Source organism: Podarcis gaigeae (assembly GCF_964106915.1).
Source record: "Podarcis gaigeae genome assembly, chromosome: 8".
NCBI classification, from domain to species: Eukaryota; Metazoa; Chordata; class Lepidosauria; order Squamata; family Lacertidae; genus Podarcis; species Podarcis gaigeae.
Window position 1 is genome coordinate 32,965,590 of NC_139684.1, and position 23,030 is coordinate 32,988,619.

At 44.5% G+C, this 23,030-nt stretch overlaps 1 protein-coding gene and 1 long non-coding RNA gene across 4 annotated transcripts in view; both read left to right on the top strand.

Moving 5' to 3' along the window:
• The window catches only part of LONP2 (lon peptidase 2, peroxisomal), a 51,786-nt gene that overhangs the window by 18,004 nt on the left and 10,752 nt on the right, over window positions 1-23,030 (top strand). For all 3 annotated transcript variants that reach the window (XM_083750493.1, XM_083750492.1, XM_083750494.1), the window contains exons 8-11: window positions 3,760-3,901; window positions 14,865-15,015; window positions 15,261-15,387; window positions 16,086-16,219. In XM_083750493.1, coding sequence (XP_083606619.1) covers window positions 3,760-3,901; window positions 14,865-15,015; window positions 15,261-15,387; window positions 16,086-16,219 — 554 coding nt within the window. The remainder of the gene's footprint in view (window positions 1-3,759; window positions 3,902-14,864; window positions 15,016-15,260; window positions 15,388-16,085; window positions 16,220-23,030) is intronic.
• On the top strand, window positions 3,914-5,234 carry LOC310849847. The gene is made up of 2 exons (XR_014567130.1): window positions 3,914-4,191; window positions 4,436-5,234. It is a non-coding gene; the product is annotated as an uncharacterized lncRNA (long non-coding RNA).

The following is a 23,030-nucleotide window of genomic DNA, read 5'->3' on the forward strand; positions in this document are numbered from 1 at the left end:
CATAAGCCAGATTCCTGGAAGTGTTGGGATAGTTCTCAAGCAAAGCTGGGTTGAAATCTGTACTCAGCTGTGAAGTTCACTATGTGGCCTTGGGGAAATTACTCTCAGCTTCAATTATTTCTCAGGATTATTATGGGGATAAAATGGAGGGGCTGGGAAGAAATCATGCACATTGCCCTAAATTTATTGGAGAAAAGGTGGGATATAAACAAAATAAATAAAGTAAAAACAAAGTGTTTATTCCCTCATCCGCTAATGAAGACATGCTCCTTGCTCTCCCTCTTTTGTGTAAAAGATAGGTTGGATCTTCACTGAGTTAGCATTTTTGATGAGGTCCATTCCTAAATCTGCACTGTGAACGACAGTATCAACAAGGAAATGAGAGCTCTTTATAGCATTGTGTTGCACAGAAGTTGTGTGTGTGTGTGTGTGTGTGTGTGTGTTTTTAAGTACCATCTCATGTGATATTCAGATATGGGAAGAAGGGAACACCCAGAACTTGCCATGTAAGGGCAGCTCACGTGCTTAGAGTTTGCCGTGCATGTGAATCTGCCTTCCATTTGGGCTCCGAGGATTCACTACTGTTTTCCATTCTGCAAACAAAGTTAGTCTCGTAATAGAGAACCCAAACTGACACTTTCCAGCTGTCCTTTGCTTTTGCTGGGCAGCTGTTCCGTGCTTGTGTGTGAAAAGTTTGCCCCATCATGTTAGAGACCAAGCTTATTTGGGAAAATAGAACTGGCGACAGCTTCAGAATTTCTGCTTCATTCTTAGCATATATCTTCCTTCTTTAAAAAGAAATACTCTGGGGGCAGATTCAGAGGCTTTGGAAGAAAGCCACACAGTCAGGCATCTCCTTATTTGGCTGGGTAAAAGTGAAATCAGCATAGGTTAATTAAGATACGGATCAAGTGCACTGTGCCAGTATATTAAGACTCCTTATTTAAATTTCTGATTCAACAAATCAGCTTTGTATAAAGGTAGAAGATACATTTTTATCCCACCCTGCCTCTAAGGAGACCTCTTACAAAATTGTTATTTCCCCTTCCTAAATGGTTATCATTGTAACAATCCTGCGAAGTAATTTACACCGAGAGACAGAGAGCCTATGTGTCTGGCCCAAGGTAACCCATGGTTTAGCAAGGACTTTAACCCAGATCTCCCTGGTCAAGGTCCAACCCTGTGTCCACTGCATCCTGCTGACTTTCCAGGAACACAGTTCTATTGATGTTAAGCACTTTGAAGTCCCATTGATTTTTGATTTTTTGTGGAGCTGACTTAAGGGAGCAAATTCCTTTGAACTTGTGTGTGCTAAAGTTGTTCTGTGAATGACTGCCAATGGGCCCACTGTTCATCTGTCTTCCGCCCACCCCCTGTACACCCCCTTTAGGCCTACCCAACCTTCTCGCTTTTCATGGTGCAGATATTTCCAAGGCATTTGTTATTTTTAAAAGCTGCAATTGGCAGCAGCAATACGTGAATAGTGATCAGGATCCTTCCCACTGGGTGGTTGATGGTAGACTTGTCCTGTGATGGGGAGGGGAGCTGTCCAGCTGGAGCAGACTCTCAGACTGGCTTCGTTTGTCTCACCCCCCCAACCCTTTTTACTTGTAGTTCACCGTGATGTCCAAATCAAGCAAGCTACAGAGAGTTTCTCTACAAACCAGAAACTGAAAACAGTAATTTGAAGTGGGTTTTCAGATTTGGTTTGGTGGTAAATAATAGCTGTATCCATATGTCAGGGAACTGCCATCGGAAAAACAGGAGGTGGAGAGGCTCTCAGAAGGCAGGAGAGAGTCAGCAGCGGAGGAAGGCACCAGTAGGGGGAAATCGGGAAGTCTTAAGGAGAGAGAGATGGAGGCATGGCTCAGGGACTCTTCCAGCAGTAACAGCGGAGGAGTTTCAGATCCTCCCATAAGCACCCCCACTCCTCGCCGGAAACTGTCGCGCCGAGAATCCAGACGACGCGTTTCCGTCAAGGAACTTTTATGTTGGAATAGATTCCGTAGACGCCCACTGTCGGATTCTACCAGCGACTGACGGAGCCATGCTTTGGGGGCTCCATTAGAGACAGAGGTTGGCTGGCTAGCCAAAACCCGGAGGGATCAAGCTTTACGCACAAGCAGCTCATTATCCCATCATACCATACTTTTCCCAGTTTGGATGCCCTGGCAAATGGTGTTTACCACTAACCAGGAAACGGAGCAGGGAATTGGTTTGGAGACAAATGGAGAGAATGAACCCCCAGCACATTCCTACAAACCAAACCCTGGTTTAGTCATAACATCTGATTCAGGCCAATGTAGTGCTTTAATATGGCTAGAGTAGTACCAGTCCTCAAGATTAGGATAATTACAGGCATAGAGAGAGAGAGCGCTGATGCCATCCATTTATGGAGATCTCTTGCAAATAAGAGTGTCATTACAGGCTACTGAGTCTAATTCTGATTACTATTGTTTTCCAGATCAAAGTATTCCCACCTCCATGCAGAAGCAGAAACTAAATGATTTTGCTTTGTGCTTAGAAACTTGCTCACAGTTTGTTCCTTTAAATTGTCTAAATGTATTAAATACTTTTATTTATTTTGGAGGGACAGTGGAAATATTAGAGTTTGGATGCAGTGTGGGTGAACAGTTTATTTTTTCATTGGGAATAGTACCAACATAAAGATTCCAAGCAAAGGTTTTTGGTGTGTGTGGGGTTGTAAACAGCCAGGCCAGTGCAGAAAGAAACCTATTTCCTTATTGCTTGACATTTTCCAGGACTCACCATGGCAAGGGAGGTGGTGGGAGGAGGGAGGAGGCAGAGCACTAAGAATCCAGGGCCCGAGGGAAGGGTGAGTGAAGAAGTCATGGGATCATGCCTCTGCCCCCTTGGTTTCAACGCTGGAGGCTGAAGCTTCTCTCCAGCTACTTGATATTCAGGCGAAATGTTTTGCTGATTAAGGGCCTTTCCCTAACCATGCTCCACGAATGCCACTTAAAAACTTTTGATTCATAGATGCCTTGAGCAGTATCTGGGCAGTAGGAGGAGGAGAATCATCAAAGGCACCGCGGTATCATGTAAAACTCCTTGAGGGTTGTGTGACACTGGCTAATTTAGCAGCGATGAATTTGAAATAGAAGGACTAGGTGCAGAGCTTGCCGTGTGCCTGCTCACCTGGGGCAAGTAGCAGGGGCGTCCCTCCTTTCAACTCTGCCCCTCCCTTGTTTTGGATTTCTACACCCCCTGTTGGCTCCTCCCTGCAGGCACAGCTTCCACTTTTTCTGTTGGCGCACATCCAAACCAGGAAATATGGTTCATGGCTTCTAAAAGATCCCAACTGGGAAACCATAGTTTGAAGTTGGCTTCCAGGTTTCATTGGAAGCCATTAAACACCCTTCTCAAGCCAGACATAACAGGGCAGCTCACTGTGACTTCCTGCCATTTGTTTCCCTATTTGTTCAAAAGGTGTAGGGAGCCATATGCATGTGTGCGTCTGAAGCTTCTTTGTATTTTGGCTTTGGTTGATTTTAAACATCAGAACACAGCCAATATCTAAATCAGCCTTCTGCAACCTAGAGCCCTCCAGACAGACTGCAGCTCCTATCAACTCCAAGCAGTATGGCTAATGGTTGGGGACGAAGGAGAGCAACAGGTTGCAGAAGGCTGATGATTAGCTGATTGTGGTTTTTTGGGTGACTTTGGAAAGAGAACATAAAACAATTTGCTTCCAATTTGCTGTTCCGTATTTCAACCTCATCCCTTGCTCCCCACAAGGCGCACCTACGTTGGCAGCATGCCAGGGAGGATCATCAATGGCTTGAAGACTGTTGGGGTTAACAATCCGGTGTTCCTGCTCGATGAGGTTGACAAGCTTGGAAAGAGCCTGCAGGGGGATCCTGCAGCTGCTCTGCTTGAGGTAAGAAGTGAAACGAGCTCCTTCTCTGTTGCATGTAGCTCACCTTTTTCTTCAGATCAGCTGTCTAATTCTGAGCTTGACAAATGGAGATATCATTTTTCCTGATCACAGTGTAGGGCTTTTGGAGATGGAAATAACACTGGACAAAAAAAATAAGAAAGCCAATTCCATTTGTGTATGTGGAGCCATCAGTTGCTTAATAACTGTGGTATTTGATGATTAAGAGCATAAGAAGAGACCTCCTGGATCAGACCAAAGTCTGTCTAGCTCAACATCTTGTTTTCCCCTCAGTTACCAACTACAGTGGTACCTCGGGTTAAGTACTTAATTCGTTCTGGAGGTCTGTTCTTAACCTGAAACTGTTCTTAACCTGAAGGACCACTTTAGCTAATGGGGCCTTCTGCTGCTGCCGCGCCGCCGGAGCACAATTTCTGTTCTCATCCTGAAGTAAAGTTCTTAACCTGAGGTACTATTTCTGGGTTAGTGGAGTCTGTAACCTGAAGCATATGGAACCTGAAGCATATGGAACCCGAGGTACCACTGTAGATGCATTAGCAGGGAGTGAACAAGAACCATCTCATGTTGTTGTCCCCAGGTTCTGGTAGTCATAAAACTGTTGTATTAACAACTGGGGATTTGTGTGCTTCTGCATCAAAAACTAAAGTAGTGACTTGCTTTTTGACAGCATATTAATCTGAATGTTTGATATGGGCTTCAGATCCAGGGTAAAGGGAAAGTCCGGTTAGCCCCATTGCTGTTAACATCAGAAGTCAATGGCTTAACTACCATTAAGGGGGTGGGGGTGGAGATTTCCTCCAGGTAAAGGGGGGTGCCGTAGGGACAGGGGCATATAGTCAGGTCACATCTTAATGTGCATAAACTTACTGAGACCTCTGGGTATGGGGTGGTATATAAATTCAATTTTTTTTAAAAAAAATAATACACAATTTCAACTGTATGCCCTTGGCTGCATCTCCATTCCAGAATCTATTCCAGCCATTTTGATCTGCCATGCTTTCTCTCTCTGCCCTTCTCCGTCCTCCTCCCTTGCAGGTGGAGGAGTGAGGAGAGGCAGTGGGTACACAAGGAAAGGGTGTCCCAGTGGAGCTTGCCAGACAGTAACCAGCCATGAAAAGGTCATTTTGGCAATACACAATTTTCACATAGGCATGCTACCCTTGGAACATAACCCCATCATGACTCGACTGTGTTCTTGAGCCTGGTTTCCAGTCCTTTAACCAAGTTTAACATGAAGCCAGTGTTGCATCCATATGTTGGGCCCTGTGTGTTGGAAGAGCTATTGAAAGTAAAGTGGCTGCTTTGGTTCGATATATTTTTGTGTGTGTGTGTGTGTGTGTGTGTGTGTGTTATGATGATATCAGAGATACTTTCTGGCATGTTGAGATTGGTAGCTATTTTGGAGCACTGAGATAAGAAAACAACAACACAAGGGAGAGTCCTTGGGCAGCTGCTGGATCCTTCATCTGATTGCCGTGGGACTAGCTGACATTCTTACAAAAAGGCATTTTTATTTATAACATGCAACAACAGGAAGGAAGTCAGGCAGAATGACCCGGCTCCATTTAATAATAATAATAATAATAATAATAAATTTTATTTATATCCCGCCCTCCCCAGCCGAAGCTGGGCTCAGGGCGGCTAACAACAATCAAAATAGTTCTACATTCTAAAAACATTCATTATAAAATTAATTAAAATCAAATTAATGGCAACCATCAAGCAAAATTCTGTGCAGGTTGCCAGAGGAGGGGGTCAGGCTGCGCCCTGACCAAAGGCCTGGTGGAACAGCTCTGTCTTGCAGGCCCTGCGGAAAGATGTCAGGTCCTGCAGGGCCCTAGTCTCTTGTGACAGAGCGTTCCACCAGATTGGAGCCGCGGCCGAGAAAGCCCTGGCTCTAGTTGAGGCCAGCCTAACCTCTCTGTGGCCTGGGATCTTTAGGATGTTTTTATTTGCAGACCGTAAATTTCTCTGTGGGACATACCAGGAGAGGTGGTCCCGTAGGTACGAGGGTCCTAGGCCGTATAGGGCTTTAAAGGTTAAAACCAGCACCTTGAACCTGATCCTGTACTCCACCAGGAGCCAGTGCAGCTTGTATAGTACTGGATGAATATGATCTCGCAGAATGGCAAATGCTTTGCCGCAGCAGAGGCTGTGCAAAGCAATTTGTCTTCATATAGTATGGAGGATCCCCAAGCGCTGTGCCTACATTGTACTAGCACTGTGGCAAAACTCTTGTTTTTTAGTGTGACTGAAGACAAGAGAAGGCCGGCTTTGTGTAACCTGGGGTTGCTATCTAGCTATGGACGATTGCAGTTAGTTTGATTGTGAATGAAACGATTTTATGACTACAGTCTCAAGGCATCCCTGAGTTGCTTTTATCCTTAAAGCTTCCCAGGGCAGGTTAACACAGGCTGCGCCTGGTATTGGGGAAACTTGTGCCTCCAGATCTTGCTGGACCACAACTCCCATCAATGTTCTTACTGATGCTGATGGAGTCCACCATCAGCTCAAAGTTCCCCACCTCAGGCTGGGCCGTTCCTTAGGTTGTGCTGAAATATTTCTCACTGAGGAACAAATTCGTATCCTAGGGCTGAAGAAATGTTTTCGTTTTGTAGACACCAGCATTGAACAAGATACCCCAGATATGTTGGCACCAGCATTGCCTGGGGCTCATTTTTTTTCAACCCTCTGTGATAAAACTGAAAGGACTTATGGTGTCTTCCCAAATATTCCCTGCCCTATACACTGGGAGGGAGAAAGACCCAGTTTGTCCATTGCTGGGTAATGTTGGTAGTTCAGATGGTGGGACTGAGGTGCCGTGTTGCTTGAGCAAAGCAGAACGTCTTCCTATTTCCAGTTACTGTCCATCAACAAGAGAACATTTGTTCTATTTTTGGATGACCCCACTGAAGGTCGGAGTAGACAGAAAAGGTTCCAAGTGTGTCTCGATGGAAAACCTTGGTAGGCAGATACAAAGCAAAAAGCAAGTGGGCAGGCCACTAAGTGTTCTTGGGGTTTTTATGTATGTTGTGGAAATGAAGGAGCTTAATTAAAATAGTAATAATAATTTATTTAAAAACTTTAGAAACCACTCTTCCATAAAAGTGCAAAGGTGAGTATACAAAGAAATTTAAAGTTACAAAAACATTATAACACAAACCAATGGTACAGCGAAATCAAAACCATTCAACCAGCTAAAGATAAGGTAAAGGTAAAGGTACCCCTGCCCGTACGGGCCAGTCTTGACAGACTCTAGGGTTGTGCGCTCATCTCACTCTAGAGGCCAGGAGCCAGCGCTGTCCGCAGACACTTCCAGGTCACGTGGGAAAGATAAGGTAATACAAAATGCCTAAGCAAATATAAACATTTAACCTGGTGCTGAAAAGAATACAGGATCAATGCCAGGCATATCTTCCTCTGGAAAACATTCTGCAATCAGGCGATCCCCAGAGAAAATATCTTTTTCCTTTGCACATAATGTACTTCCCCTAACAATGTAATACAGAAGAGGTTTTTAATACATAAAAACTTTCCCTTTCACCCTTACTATGTATGCTCTTAAGGGACGCGGGTGGCGCTGTGGGTTAAACCACAGAGCCTAGGGCTTGCCGATCTGAAGGTCAGCGGTTCGAATCCCTGCAACGGGGTGAGCTCCCGTTGCTCGGTCCCTGCTCCTGCCAACCTAGCAGTTCGAAAGCACATCAAAGTGCAAGTAGATAAATAGGTACCACTCCGGCGGGAAGGTAAACGGCGTTTCCGTGCACTGCTCTGGTTTGCCAGAAGCGGCTTAGTCATGCTGGCCACATGACCCGGAAGCTGTATGCCGGCTCCCTCGGCCAGTAAAGCGAGATGAGCGCCGCAAGCCCAGAGTTGGCCACGACTGGGCCTAATGGTCAGGGGTCTCATTACCATTACCATGTATGCTCTTCTTTTTGGTGCTTTTGATCATTTTACATTTTAATCTTCACCAGATATGGTAAGTTTCGTTTATTGACCAAACTGTTGACCGAAACCCCAAGGCAACTCATAGCAATGTACAGAACCCTAGAGTTGCAGGGGTGGAAGGAACCCCAAGGTAATCTAGTCCAACCCCCTCCAATGCATCTGTTTCAGTGCAAACAATATCTAGGCTGCCACAAGCACCCTACCCTTGGCCAAATGACATAAGATAAAAAATGCCACCAAAGGCCTGACGGAATAATGTTTGATGTTCTATCACCAAAGAAGGGTCATCCAGGCATCTTGCAGCAGTTAATACCAGAGCCTGGGGCCATATTGGTGGAGGCCCTTGCGTCAGGACTGGGATGTAGAGCAGGGCTTCCATCCACCGAGGACTGAAGTGTGCAAGCTTTGGTTTCAAATGAGGACATGAAGAGGTTAAGCAATGCCAACAGATGTCTGTCGGAGCTGCCTATTGCTTTCCTACGACAGATGGGCTACCTGCTTTAAATGATGAGCCTTCCCAGTCTTACCTGTTGAAATCCAAGCACCATTTTCATAATTAATCCCCCACCCTCTCCTCCACCAGTCATCAGTGAATGTAACAAGCCTTTTCTGTTAAGCAGGCTGTAGACATTCCTTATAGCTTTATCTCTGATTTCAAAATGGGTCAGCGGCAGCACAAGAAAGAAGAAACTCCCTTAGTAGAAGCTTCCACACTATTTTAGATTCACGTGGGGTTAAAGGTCCCCCCCCCCCACTCACTCTCTCACTCATATTTACAGTTACAGATAGGTAGCCGTGTTGGTCTGCCATAGTCAAAACAAAAAATTTTTTTCCTTCCAGTAGCACCTTAAAGAACAACTAAGTTAGTTCTTGGTATGAGCTTTCGTGTGCATGCACACTTCTTCAGATATTCTTCAGTGTATCTGAAGAAGTGTGCATGCACACGAAAGCTCATACCAAGAACTAACTTAGTTGGTCTTTAAGGTGCTACTGGAAGGAAAAAATTTTTTTGTTTTTACTCATATTTACCTCATTCTTCAATATATATATTTTAAGTTTCAGCAATGAAAGCTAAGTGAGATGGCTTTCTATTCTTGACAAATGTTCAAACTCTCTGTGTGTACGTGTGATATATAATTTTAATTAGCAGCACTCTTCTGGGTCCATAAGTCAAGTCGCTAAAGCAAAAGGGATGTATTCATGCCATAATGGAAAGGATAAATTATCTTGACAGCAGCATGCAATTGCTTGGGCATCACAGAGGTCCTGTCATGTGTTATGTGAGAACTTTTCATGTCAAAGCCACATTGATAATTTATCAAGCGCCAAGCAAGAGCTCTAGAGTTCAAGGGAAGGGTGGTGGAAGAAAGGTGCTAGCTGAGTGTGATGTTGCCGACGGGTGTGGATCACAGAATTCTATGTAGATGGAGTGAAGGTGACTAAGGAAGGGGAGTTGTGTTGCCTTTCGATACCTAGGAAACCACAAATATCAAGGTTTATATAACAAGAGCTTCATTGTATGATCCTCTGTCTGCCCTTAATTTTAGATAGTGTGTATGTTAAGGGGAATGCAAGTTGAGTAGTTAATGTGCACAACAACCAGTCGCTGTGCCCATTCACCAGCCCTCATGGAGAATATGCATATAATCCTTCCATGAAGAGGGAAAGATGCACATTTCCCCATCTGTATACATAGTCTCCAGCAGGCCTTGGGAAATGTGTATCTATCAGTTGAATTCTGTATATTTTCCAGCTATGGAATAGCCTCGAGGAATGTGCATATCTCAGCTGAATTTTGTACATTCTCTGGGTAACATGCAAATATTCTCCAGTCAATATGCATAGTCTCCACAAAACATGTTTCCCCACTCTGCATTTCTTGTTCAGAAATTGTGCAGCATACACCCCCTGGGCTGCTTCTGGCCCACTGCTTAATCTTACATGGCCAACAACCTACCCTGTCATTGATCAGCCAAGCAGCAGGAAGGGGGGCCTCCAGATAAATATTAACTTTGTTTTGCTCTTCCGTACTGTTATTAATCTTCAGAAAATTGCCAGCCTGTGCCAGAAATGGCAGTGGGTGGGATCAGAGGTACTTCACACTCCTTCTTCCCCAGCCCTCTTCCCTGCCGAGTAACTCTTCCTCAACATCACATTGTCCTTTCTGCACTATCAGTTATAGGAGAGTACTGTGGAACTGCCTTCCATTCAAATGCACTATCATATAGTAAAACTAGACTATGCAAGTATCTCACTAACTGAATTAGGTTTGCACACGCAAGCAACTTTCCTTATTTTTTAGGGCAAGAAACTAAAATCAGTTTTCATTTGAAGCCTTATCTTAATATACAGCCCAGTGTATACGGCATGGACCAACTCAAGGGTTGTCCAACCCGCTCCGAGGCATACAGAAATTAGTGAGTCTTTGTTTTGGTGAAATGGAGGGTGCTCGACTTCAGACATGCTGGAACTCTGCTTCAGCCACACCCACAAATTAAATCCCCCTCCCTCATTACATTAATTACAGGATTTTCTTTTCTATGCACTGCATGTTCACTTTGAGTGCCAGCCCTACTCCTTCAAGTTAGAATGTTGTTTTGGAATGTAATGGATACTGCAGGCTGCTTTCTGGAAAGCTGTGCTGCTTTTTAGGAAACGGATCTCATTTTAAAGATGACTGGTGCCATGCACCTCCATAAAGACAGTTTGTTTCCTTCATTCAGCATCATTCTGCTGTTTCCTCTGTATTACATTAGTTGGGCTTTTGCCTTCTGCTTTAACTGATGCTTCTGGCAGCAACTCAGGAAAGCAAAAGAAAGCTTGGAAATGATTAAGAAGTTCCTTTCTGCAAACACCGTGAAGAACAGCAGTGCCTTATGAATAGATTTAACATTTTATTTCAAGTTTCTGTGTTCCCACCTGCCCTTAGGTGGGCATAAGCAGTTGCAGAAGCATGTAAGGTAGTGTTTTATCCTGGTGCCCCAAATCCTGGGATTCTTAGTGCAGTTCTGCACAATACCTGACATGAGGTGGTAAAGTGAGGCGGTAGTATTCTGAGTGGTATCCACTCTGATTACAGGTATATTTTATGTGTGTGTGGATTGCTAATAATCTTGGATGCTCCTTTTCAGAGAAAAACTCCTTATAGTCAACTTGCATCATAAGAGAACGTAGGAAGGCTGGATCAGGCCCAAGCCTATCTAGTCCAGCCTTCTGTTCCCATAGTGGCCAGCCAGATGTCTCTGGTAAACTCATAAGCAAAACATGAGCACAATGTCACTCTCTCCCATGTTTCCCAGCAACTGGTATTTAGATCCATCGCACCTCTTAATATTGAATACAGTCCTCATGGTTAGTAGTAATTAACCAGAGAGAGAATTATGCAGGGAATCTTTAGCCCTCCTGGCGTGCTTGCTGGAGTTGATGGAAGTTTAGCCTAGCATCATCCGAAGGGCCAAGGTTTCCCCACACCTATGCTAAAGCTTCTTCTCTGGTGTGTGAGTTTACCAAGTGCAGGTAATGTTTAATGTGGGAGAGCCTTTGAAAATGTAAACTTGTTGAGGCGTGTACCGAGTGCCCATTCAACACGCCAGTGGAGTGTGCCAATGGAACAGAAAAAAGCACCAGACAGTTTGGGTAGGGTGGGTTCCGTTACTGACAGTATAATGCACTTCCACAGCTTAGCAGTTACGTACTGGTGTAGTATACAGTCTTTACAGCAGTCTTTCCAGTCTCCTTGCAGTTTTCCAACACAGACTAGGCTCTGGCCAAAGGCAAAGGCCAAGAGCAAGCTTGCTTCAAACACAAGTATATTTATACTTTAGATTATGCTGAGTCACTCTCACATGCTTGCTGACTCACTCTCACATGCATAACTGGTTTAGGCTTGCCATATTTCGAAAGGTGGAAATCCAGACACAAAAGTTGTTGAGCAAAATCTCAAAAAAAGAGGAATTTTTTGAGCTGTTTTAACGGAAAGCTGCCAAAATCTACACTACCAACATGGGTTGCCATATGTCCGGATTTTCCTGGACATTTAAGCGATTCCCACCCAAGCAGTTTCCCACGGCCAAATCCCGGCTGTGTCTGGGAAATTCTGGGTGCATGGCCACCCTAAACTAGTTGCAGGTGCAGGACAAACACCCCCCCCCCCAATTAACCAGCAAACCTAACTTTTACTTGTCCTTTTTCTCTGCATAAATAAGCCCTTATACATTAACAAAACTCTGTTCTCATCAGGAATGGTACAGAATTCCACTATCCCATTCTTCTAAAAAAAAATTAAAAATGTACTTAAATTGTATATCAGTGTTTTTAAACAAAAGGATCTACTTTTTTAAAAAAATTCCCTATCCTTGCCCTCTCACCAGCATATGCTCATTTACCTACCTAGCCTGAAGCTTTTCCCTCCCTGCATAAAGGATACGAGAGAGGGAAAAGAGAGAGAAGGAAAGGTGGAGGGGAGAAAATAAGAGAGAAAAGCCTTGACTAACACGCATGTTGAAAACAGAGCCCAAATCACTGGGTTGCAGCAACGTTGAGACTGATCCAAACATTATAGTGCAAAGACTTCCAGAAAAGCAGGCTCACGTAACTTGCAATTTCTCAGATGCTGCATTTCTTTAAGGTGCTTCAACACTTTTTCATGTTTGGGCTGCCGCAGACAACCACAACTACCCCTCTGGAAGTGGCGCTTCTCTTCAAAGCAATCTGCTAATTATTTGCAAGGTGCAGCATATTTTCCACGCAGGAGTCTTAGACTCCCAACATCGCCTGTGATGTGAAGGTCAGCTCTGAGAACGTGCCTAGAATTAAACGGGCAAGTCCTTGTGCCATTGGCCACCTAATGGCCCCACACTCCTAAATAATTCACCAAGTGACCGCTTGAAACAAGTGTCATATTGTGAGCGCTTGTAAGCTCCAGTGTTCACCTTGAAACACAGCAGGAACCAGAGTGGAGTGCCCATTTTAATTTATCCTTAATTAACATCCCGTTACTCAAGTGACAGTGGCAATTTTGCTTGGTGGCTGTTTGACAGAGAAATAAGCAAAGGGAGGTGCTTGGAGTGTCAGTGTTTGTATCAGTGACACTGGCTCATCCTTTAATGGATGGTAAATTACCCTGCTGTGTCCTTTTTGATAGCCTCAACAGAGATCCATGCTTGCAAGCACTCAACCAGAATAAGAGCTAGTGACTTAACTGCGTCCCTCCTAGCTGTGTACAGTCAAAGTAGCTTCTCGAATCCGATGCGCTCTAATTTCCCTTTTCACCCTAAATTTTCACATGTACCCATTTAAAAGTCATTTAAAAAAAAAACAGCAATTGATTATTGACACTTGGATTTTGGAGCGTTGCTCACCCTTTACTCCGCTCATTTGGCTTCTGCCCATTCCACTTCCTTCAGTTGAGCACACTCAGAAAATAGGGCAGGGTTAGACTTTATATGGGCAGCTCTACTGTCCAATCACAAGTGCAATTTAGTTTCACTCCTACCTTCTCACTGGCTGTTGATTCTCCTGCTCTCAACCAGGAGAGGATGATAATAATAATAATAATAATAATAATAATAATAATAATAATAATAATAATAATGGGAGGTAACCAGCTCAGAGTAGACCCACTGAAATTAATGGCCTATGTCCATTCATCTGAATGGGTTTACTCGGAGTGGAGCTAACATTGGCTACAACCCAGGGAATAATAGAATCAGAGATTAAGATAATACTTTGCACTTATATGGCATATTGCAATTTTTCAAAGCACCATGCATGTCTATTCTTTTAAATAGAGATGCTAGACATCAAGCTGGAAGACCTTCTGTAGGAAAAGCATGCGTTCCATTACTTATCTACCACTGATCTATTGTCTATCCCTGAGCCTCTCTTCTGCCTTGAGAGCTCTGGGAATTGAAGTTCAGGTGGTGGCACTTAGGGAGCTCTAGCAGAGAATTCTTCCCATCCTTATAAAACTGAAATTCTGAGGAATGTGTCATGAGGGAATAACAGGAGTGAAAGAAATGGAGAACCTGTATACATTTGGTGTGCCTTCCTCTGTTCTGTGGAATAGCATTCCTGTCAAGATACAACAGGCACCGTCTGTCTATACTTTCTGAAAACAATTGGAAGGACATTTTTGTTCTGACAGGCTCTCCCACCTGGAGAACTGGGTCTTTGCCATGAGCATCTATTTTGTGTTGTTTCAGTTTTGTTTTAACTGTATCGGCTGTTCTTTGTGTTTTAAATGGGTTTTTTTTGTTGCTGTTTTTATTGTATATCACCTTCAGACTGTTGTGTAGATGGCTGTTAATAAATAATATTAATAAAATAAAAGCGGGAAGTGTACTTATGCCTTCATTTTCTCTTTCTCCTCTTCCCACACCCTGGTCTCTTTTGGACAGAAATAAAAAAGAGGAAGCTTGTGGTGCCACTAGTGTGACTCTCTTGTGGGTCCACTCCTTGATGACCAAAGGTGTTTTTTTTTAAGTGTGGGACGCAGGTGGCGCTGTGGGTTAAACCACAGAGCCTAGGACTTGCCGATCAGAAGGTCGGCGGTTTGAATCCCAGTGACGGGGTGAGCTCCCATTGCTCGGTCCCTGCTCCTGCCCACCTAGCAGTTCGAAATCATGAAGTGAAAGTAGATAAATAGGTACCGCTCCGGTGGGAATGTAAACGGCGTTTCCGTGCGCTGCTCTGGTTCACCAGAAGCGGCTTAGTCATGCTGGCCACATGATCCGGAAGCTGTCTGCGGACAAACGTTGGCTCCCTTGGCCAATAAAGCGAGAATGAGCGCCGCCACCCCAGACTCGGTCACGACTGGACCTAATGGTCAGGAGTCCTTTACCTATTTTTTTTAAAAAAAAAATTCCCGCCAACTGTCTTCTAAAATATAACTAAATATAACTGTTAGAGAATGTAACTGCATATGTAGCTGTAATGACTATGGTCATACTTTCTGAGAGGAATTAAATTTGCAAATCTTTTTCATTTGCTTTTTAAGGTCTTGGATCCTGAGCAAAACCACAGCTTCACAGACCATTACTTAAACGTAGCCTTTGACTTGTCCCAAGTACTTTTCATCGCCACAGCCAACACGACTGCCACCATCCCACCTGCTTTGCTGGATAGAATGGAGATCATCCAAGTTCCAGGTGATGTAGAACTGACCAGGGTGTGGGTGTTGTTAAGGCAGGATGTATCAATGATTCCTGCTGCTTGTTGGCGCTGCCTGCCATATTTGTATATCATAGATGGCCACTGCTGGTATCTTCTCCCATCTCGCTCTCTTTCCAGCTGAGGCTAAAACTTCATTTCCTTTAAAAATCTGGCTTTGTATGTGACTTCTGATCTGAGTTCAATATCCTAGTTCTTCTAAAGGATGTGTCTTCTTTCAAAGGATACACGCAAGAAGAGAAGATAGAAATTGCACATCGCCACTTGATTCCAAAGCAGCTTGAGCAACATGGACTGACTCCTCAACAGATTCAGATTCCTCAAGATGCAACCCTGGCAATCATCACCCGGTAATATTAAAAAGGTATTTACAGTCGTACCTTGGAAGCCAAACGGAATCTGTTCCAGAAGTCCATTCCACTTCCAAAACATTCGGAAACCAAAGTGCGGCTTCTGATTGGCTGCAGGAAGCTGCAGAAGCCCCATCAGACGTTTGGGTTCCAAAGAATGTTCACAAACCGCAACACACACTTCTGGGTTTGCGGTGTTCAGGAGCCAAATGTCCGAGTACCAAGGCGTTTGGGTTCTAAGGTACGACTGTATGTGTTTATTTTTCTGTTTGGTACATTTAGTTGCTCTCCTATGTTCTTGCAGCTGCCTAGGAAAATTGATAAATTTAGGTTTGCATTGAAAATGTTGTTCCTTGGCACCTGGATTCATTCCTGCCAGGATGGGGGCTGTGTGGCCCTCCAGATGTTGTTGGACTCCAACTCCCATCATCCCTAGCCATTGTGCAAGCTGGCTGGGGCTGATGGGAGTTGGAGTCCAACAACACAAGGAGAGCCACAGATTCCTCATCCCCTCATTAGGATGCAATAATGTCCAACGAAGCCTTTCCCCCATACCTTTTTGCAAATTCATAGAAATATGTTCCCCAAACTAAGAGATAACTTTCCTTGTTGTGGAACAGGGCCCTTAGACAGATCCAGGATTGTGTCAATTTAGACGGGCACTGAAAAGGACAATCTTGGCTGCTTCTTTGTACTAGATACACCCGGGAGGCAGGAGTCCGCTCTTTGGATCGCAAATTTGGAGCCATTTGCCGAGCAGTTGCCGTGAAAGTGGCAGAAGGCCAGCACAAGGAGGCAAAGCCAGATCGCTCTGAAGTGACAGAAGGAGGAGGTTTGTGTGCCTTTTATATCCTTCTGCCAGTCGCAAGCCTTTGCCAGCTCTCTGGCTTGGAAGGTTGCCCAAGGAAGGGGGCCGTCAACATTTCCGAGTTTGTAGATTTGCATATGTTTTGTCCTCGACTGAAATAAATATGCAGTGTTTTTCATTTCGATCGCTCATGATGAGCGATAGAATTATTTGCAGTGCATCTCTGGGGAGAAAGGAAAACTCAAGCCAAGTTTGTGGCTGAGAAATGGGCGCACAGTGAGGACTGGCTGCTCAGACCATGTTTTAAACTGTGAAGCCGTTAATGATTTGGAGCTAGCATCCTTGATAAGCTGTTCCTGTCCTGTATCCTGTTATGTTCCCCCATAGCAAGTGCTATCCAAAAAGGCAGGGAGAAAAAGAGGAGTTTCCAGAGAGCTATCCGCAGTCATTGAACACCTGAATACACTATAGAGCCTGAGCAGTCACCCTTTGCTGCTTGGGTGATGTTGGGAGTTTGGAGATAACATGGGAAGGAACAGTTAAGGATGCAGATAAACCAGCATCGCCAGGCCCCTCTAGTGTGATGAATAAGGTTCCAGCAATAACAGAAGCATCACCTATGCTGTGATGCAGTCATGTGAAAAAAGAGGCCCTGAGTCCTCTTGCCAGAGCAATGTGGCCAGATCGTTTCCTGTAACAGTAGCACCAAAAGGATTTCTGCATAGAGCAGGGGTGGGGAACCTTATTCAGCCCAAGGGCCAGATTTGTTTCTGGGCAACCTTTCAGGAGCCACATGCCAGTGGTGGGTGGGTGCAGAGGCAAAAGTAGGTGGAGCAATGAATATGAATTTTACCTTGGTATAGTGGGATAGTTTCCTACACACAGTCACACACCCCTCTCTCTTCTGTGTAGACAAGCAAGAGGCATGATCAGAACTGAAGGATGCGTTCTAGCCAGGCTAAAACACTTGAGGGTGCGAAGCAGGGCAGTGAAGGGGGTGGCTTGGGAGAGTCCTGAGGGCTAGGTAGAGGCCTGGCAGGCTCCAGCTGAGCCCCAGACCTGAAGTTCCTCATCCCTGACCTAGAGTAATGAAAGCAACAAGAAGTGATCAGTGACAGTAGATATTTACCTTTGACTCCAGTGGATATTTACTCGTGGGTTATGATGCTGCCATTCAGAAATCCTTTAAAAGCTTGCATGAAATCACCGACGTGCTGTTGTCAAGGAGGAGGCCATTAGTACTACAATTGGGCATACCTGCTATAAACCGCCTACACACAAACATAATCAGGGGCTGCAGTCTTGCTGATGAGTCAGATGCTTCTGTGTTGGTTGGCAGACTTAAATATGATCATTTAGCACTCGCTTCTTGTCTGGGAGATAGCAAAAAGACATTATGGAGAACTCTTCACCATTCTACCTACCACATGGCAGTTTAAAGGCATGTTTTTCGAGGCATCTGTGCAGTGTAGAATAGCCTTGCGCCCTTGAACTTTTACCTCATTTCCAGGTTCCTTTAACTGTTTGTGGCGGGGGCTTCGTTGGCAGCTGAGTTGTTGATACAGTGATTGCCAGCTAAGGGCTTTATGCCAATTTCTTTTTTTCAGATCTGAGAACAGGGGAGACCCAGATGTCTGTACAAGCATTTCATACTCTTCCCCCCCCCCCTCCAAAAAAAGCAGCCCTCTGTTAACTGTTTTGTTATTAATAATCAGAAATAAAATTGAACAGTTAATACACCTTTTAAAAAGATAATGTACCACTGATATCTTACATGGCATGTGCACTCAGATGCTGACACCCTGCCCTATTGTAATTTAAGAAAGGGTGTAGCTGACATTCAGGGGCTGCCTGTATGTGCCTGGAGACAAGATATGTAAAACAAGAAGTATTTTGGCAATGATAGTTACCCTCAAATATCTGAAGGGCTCTCACATGGAGGATGGATTGTTTTCTGCTGCTCCAGAGGGTAGGACCCGAAACAGTGTTTTCAAATTTCAAGGAAGGAGATTTTGACTAAACTTTAGAAAGAACTTTCTGACAGTAAGAGCTGTGGAGTGGACTCCCTCAAAAGGTGCTGGGCTCTCCTTCACTGGAGGTTTTTAAATCACGGTTGAATGGCCATCTGTCAGAGTTCTTTAGCTGTGATTCCTACATTGCAGGGGGTTGGACTAAATGACCCTTTGGGTCTCTTCCAGCTCTTCAGTTCTATGAATACTTCGACCAGGAGTCAAAGAACAATGCAACTAATTCCAGAACGTCCCAAACCATTTGGACTTGTGTCTGTCGCCACCACATGGCAAACCTCTGTTTAGAATCAATGGGTGTTTCAAAAAAACAGTTCGTAGTGGGAGCTGGTAGGGAAAAAATAGAAAATCCCCCATGTGGGAACAAGTCCGTGAACTGTTTTGAATACAGGCCATACATCCATAGCAGCAGGATGACCTATGTAAGGCATACAGTAAAAACCTTTTGGTATTTGGTAGCCCATGTTGCTATTCTGGGCTGCTTCAAGAGAGTGATGCTGATTTTCAAAATTTTGTCCTGTACTCTGGAGCTCCTGTATCAGGAGTTTGCTATGCACACTGTTCTCTTCTCTTTAGTGTTCCCAAAATTGAAGTGAAGCGCAGGCTCATCTGAAGTTCTCTGTGTGCACTGGAGCCTCGGAAAACATTAAGTTGCAGCTCATGACGGTGCTTGGTTTTTCCCAGGTACCAAAGTGCCTGCTAGAGCAGACTGGGAATCTGATAGCTGGGCCTTGTAGTCCAGAACTGCACTACCTATACAGAACACTTATTGTCAAACCTTTTTAGTGCATCCTTGCTCGAGTCAAAAGTTGTTTGTGTGGCTTTTTTGGCTCCATCATCCCTGCTTAAAAAGGCCAGTTTTTTCCCTTGAAAGGTCATGTTTGCTGAGGCTGATAGGAGTTGTAGTCCAAACAATTTGGTTGGTATTAAGTTGCAGAAAGCTGTCATTGGAGGATCCCCGTGTATGTGTACTCTTTAGCACTCCCAAGAGAGAGGCAGGAAAACCTCAAATATGTTTAATCTTTGCAGTCATCTCAGATTTCATTGAATGCCCACATGCTTTCCAATAATGCAAGGCAAGGGCTACATCTTGTCTAAAGAAATCCTAGTCAATAAAAAGTATGTGTTAATCAAATATTAAATTAAATCTACATATAACCAAAAAAAAAGTTTTGAAGGTGGGTAAACATGCTTGCTTTGATGTGTAAGTCACAGACGGGTGTCATCTTAGAAAAAGGCATCTTCTCCTAGGTGAGAATGAGAGAGTGACTCTTCTATGATGAAGCATGCATATTAAAGCACATTAACCATTTTTAAAACCGTTGCTTTTTAAGTATGTTGCTTGTTTGGGGATTCTTTAGTCCATTTAAAAATAATGTAAATGGAGTAATTGATTGGTTTGATTGGTGATAGAGTTTTGTTCTGTTTCTAACTGCTTTCAGAAGATTTTAAAGGTACCCCTGCCCGTACGGGCCAGTCTTGACAGACTCTGGGGTTGTGCGCCCATCTCACTTAAGAGGCCGGGGGCCAGCGCTATCCGGAGACACTTCCGGGTCACGTGGCCAGCGTGACATCGCTGCTCTGGCGAGCCAGAGCCGCACACGGAAACGCCGTTTACCTTCCCGCTGGTAAGCGGTCCCTATTTATCTACTTGCACCCGGAGGTGCTTTCGAACTGCTAGGTTGGCAGGCGCTGGGACTGAGCAGCGGGAGCGCACCCCGCCGCAGGGATTCGAACCTCCGACCTTTCGATCGGCAAGTCCTAGGCGCTGAGGCTTTAACCCACAGCGCCACCTGCGTCCCCCACACAGAAGATTTTACTGAATGCCATTATTTGTACTTTTTTGGTTTTATGTAGCCTATGTACTGATTTTTGTTATAGTGGGTTTTTTTAATATAAGTAATTAATCTACCCAGTTAATTAGTTTAAAATGTGGAGCCCCGGAGAAGATAAAGAAACTAAGATATTTCATAAAGAAAAAAAACCTCACATGTAGTGCTGGTAATCAGTTTAAGAGCCCTGAGGTCTTTGTGACTTGAGGAAAGATAACATTTTAGTTATCTAGTTTTACTAGAGAGAGGGCCAAAGCTCAGTGGTAGAGTATCTTTTTTGTTTGCAGAAGGTGCCCCAGGTTCAGTTCCCAGCATCTCCAGGTAGGGCTTGGAGAGACTCCCTGACTGCAGCTCCAGAGAGCCACTCCCAGACAGTGTAGACAACAGCACTGAGCAACGTGGATCAATGGTCGGAAGCAATATGAGGCAGGCAGCTTCCTGTGTTTCTAGCAGAGCAGTTTGGAAGCTCTTCCCTTCACATGATACAGTGACTTGTTTACTATTAAACGCCGAACAAAAGGGAAGCTGTCTTCAGCATTCCAGCTAATCCAGCGAAGGAGTTATTTACAGTGTTAAAATTAGAGCTGGCAATCGCTGCCAGCTAGGAAAGTCATAGCAAGCTGAGTGCTTCCAAATGGTGTAAAACTCCAGTTTGTTAAGGGTTGTCTTTTTTCTTTTTTGGCTATCTGGAGAGAACCCAGAAATCCTAATCTGTGAACAGTTGTCTTTGTGTGGCCTGAAATTGACAGCAGGCAAAACAGTGCAAAATAAAAGAGAGCCTGACAAATGGGGAAAGGGCTTGATGTTTGGCTGTGCTGGAATTAGAATCGCACTGCTTTAGCCCCAGAAGGAGGTGGGTTGTTTTGTAAAAAGAGAGAGAGAGAGAGAAGAGGAGGGCAAATGCTTTGCAGCACGCAAGCCCTGCAATTGTAAGGAGCTGTAATGAATCAAGCCGTCTTGGAAAACCTTGCTCAGGCCTGCCCAGCTTCAAAACACCTAGCCCAATGCAAGCCACCCTCCATGTATTGTGACTTGTTGGGTTCTTGGCAACATTTCAGTTTCTTCAGTCTTCGTTGACCTCACAGCCAAAAGCCAGGAGATTTATCAAGCCCACCCACCCAACAGTCTGTACTACGTAGTTGGTAGGAAGTCTTCAGCTCAGGCCCCCAGTTGCAGGGGCTAAACCTCGCGATTTCTGTAGAAAAATATCTCAAAATATCATCATACAGTATTCAAGCTCAAATAGAGGCTGCCTGACTTCTCATACAGTGCCTGCCCTTCTCCTAAAAGGAAACAATAGAGAAGTCAGGAAACTGGACAAATGGCACACTTTAAATTGTGTAGCGCAGAATTCAGAGCATCACCCAGAGACAGCTGTAGGCAGAATTCCTGCATTGCATGGGGGTTCCCTTCCAACTCTATAATTCTATGATTCTAATGTTCTCTTTCTTTTCTTTTGAAAATATCATTTTTTACTGTTTAAGCTACATTATCAAAATGTAAAGTGTGAAATTTATTCATCATTAATTTAATTTAACCCTGATAAATCCAAGGATGAAGTGGGTTCAGCTACCCTAAAGTCAGATGGTGTAAAGCAGGCCCTAAAGTGGGGTAGCTAATCTATAGTCTTCCAACTCCCATCAGCTCCAGCCACCATGGCCAGTGGTTAGGGGTGATGGGGAAGGGGGCTGTAGTCCAGCAATATCTGGAGGGCCCAACCCTGACCCAGATGAATGAGAGAGTTAGGATTTCCAAGCCAGCCAAATGCCAGATTCCTCATATCACAAACTACCCTTAGCATTGCATGACTAAAACAAAAAGTTAACACATTGAGATTCCCTGTTTAGTGTGCCAGAGAAATATAACAAAGTAGTTACTACTTAGAATTGAATTATTTGCTGCAATCATTTTTTTGACCCGACTAATTTGAAAGGAAATCTGAAAAGCATGAATTCCAGGCAAAAATCCTCTTGCGAGTTAGGCACCATTCTTAATAACCCACACTGCCTCATACTTAGGATTTTAAAGTCAGTCTTGGGTCTGTTTTGGCTAAAATGTGGAATTTTATGAGAAGGGTATAAAATCCTGGGATCTCAATTTTTTTATTATTAAATGCATTTGTTTGCATAGCAAGCATGTGGCTTTAAAACACCTGGGCTTTTAACAAAAAGTAGCCAGTCTCTCTTATTTGCCTTGGGGCTTTCTCCCCCCCTTCCCCTTCTAAAGAGCACAGGGTTCAACTTCAGCCAATCTTGCTGCAGAAACATTAACGAAAATCTGATGAGAGCAAATCCCAAGGTGATACGGCTGCAGGCAGCTGTGAGCTTTGAATAAAGCTGCACTGTGGTTAACACACTTAAAGGAATGTCAGCAAAAATGTAACACTTGGATAGGGCCCCCAGTCTCTGGCACCTTCTCTTTTCTCTCCAAGCCCCCCACCCCACCCCCCGCCATCGCTTATAAAGCAGGGGAAGGGAACCTGTGGCCCTCCAGATGTTGTTGAACTCAAAGACCCATCAGCCCTACCAGCATGGGCAGCAATCAGAGATGATGGGAGTCTGACAGTATCTGGAGGGCAAAAGAATCCTCACTCTGCCCTGTTGCAAAAGTCGAAGTCTACTGGCACAATCTGCCCAGAAAATTATCTGGTGCTGGGCCCACTAAAATGGCAAGGAGCTGGGTAAGAGTAGAGCTTGTGTTCCAAACACTCTGTGTAAGGGAGTAATATCAACAGCAGGGGCTGGCAACCTGGTGCCTTCCAGATGTTCATGGAATGCAACTCCTGGAGTGCTGAATGGGACTGCAGGAAGGGAACCCAGTCAACCCCCCCAAACTATACATACACCCTGTCTTAAGTTTGCTCCCCAAGCCTGTGCTTGCATGTTTGGCAGTCAGTCCCACAGAGCTCAGTGGGGCTTCCTCCAAGAAGCTGGGTCACAGTATTTGCCCCTCTTTCCTAGCAACACAGACTGTGGA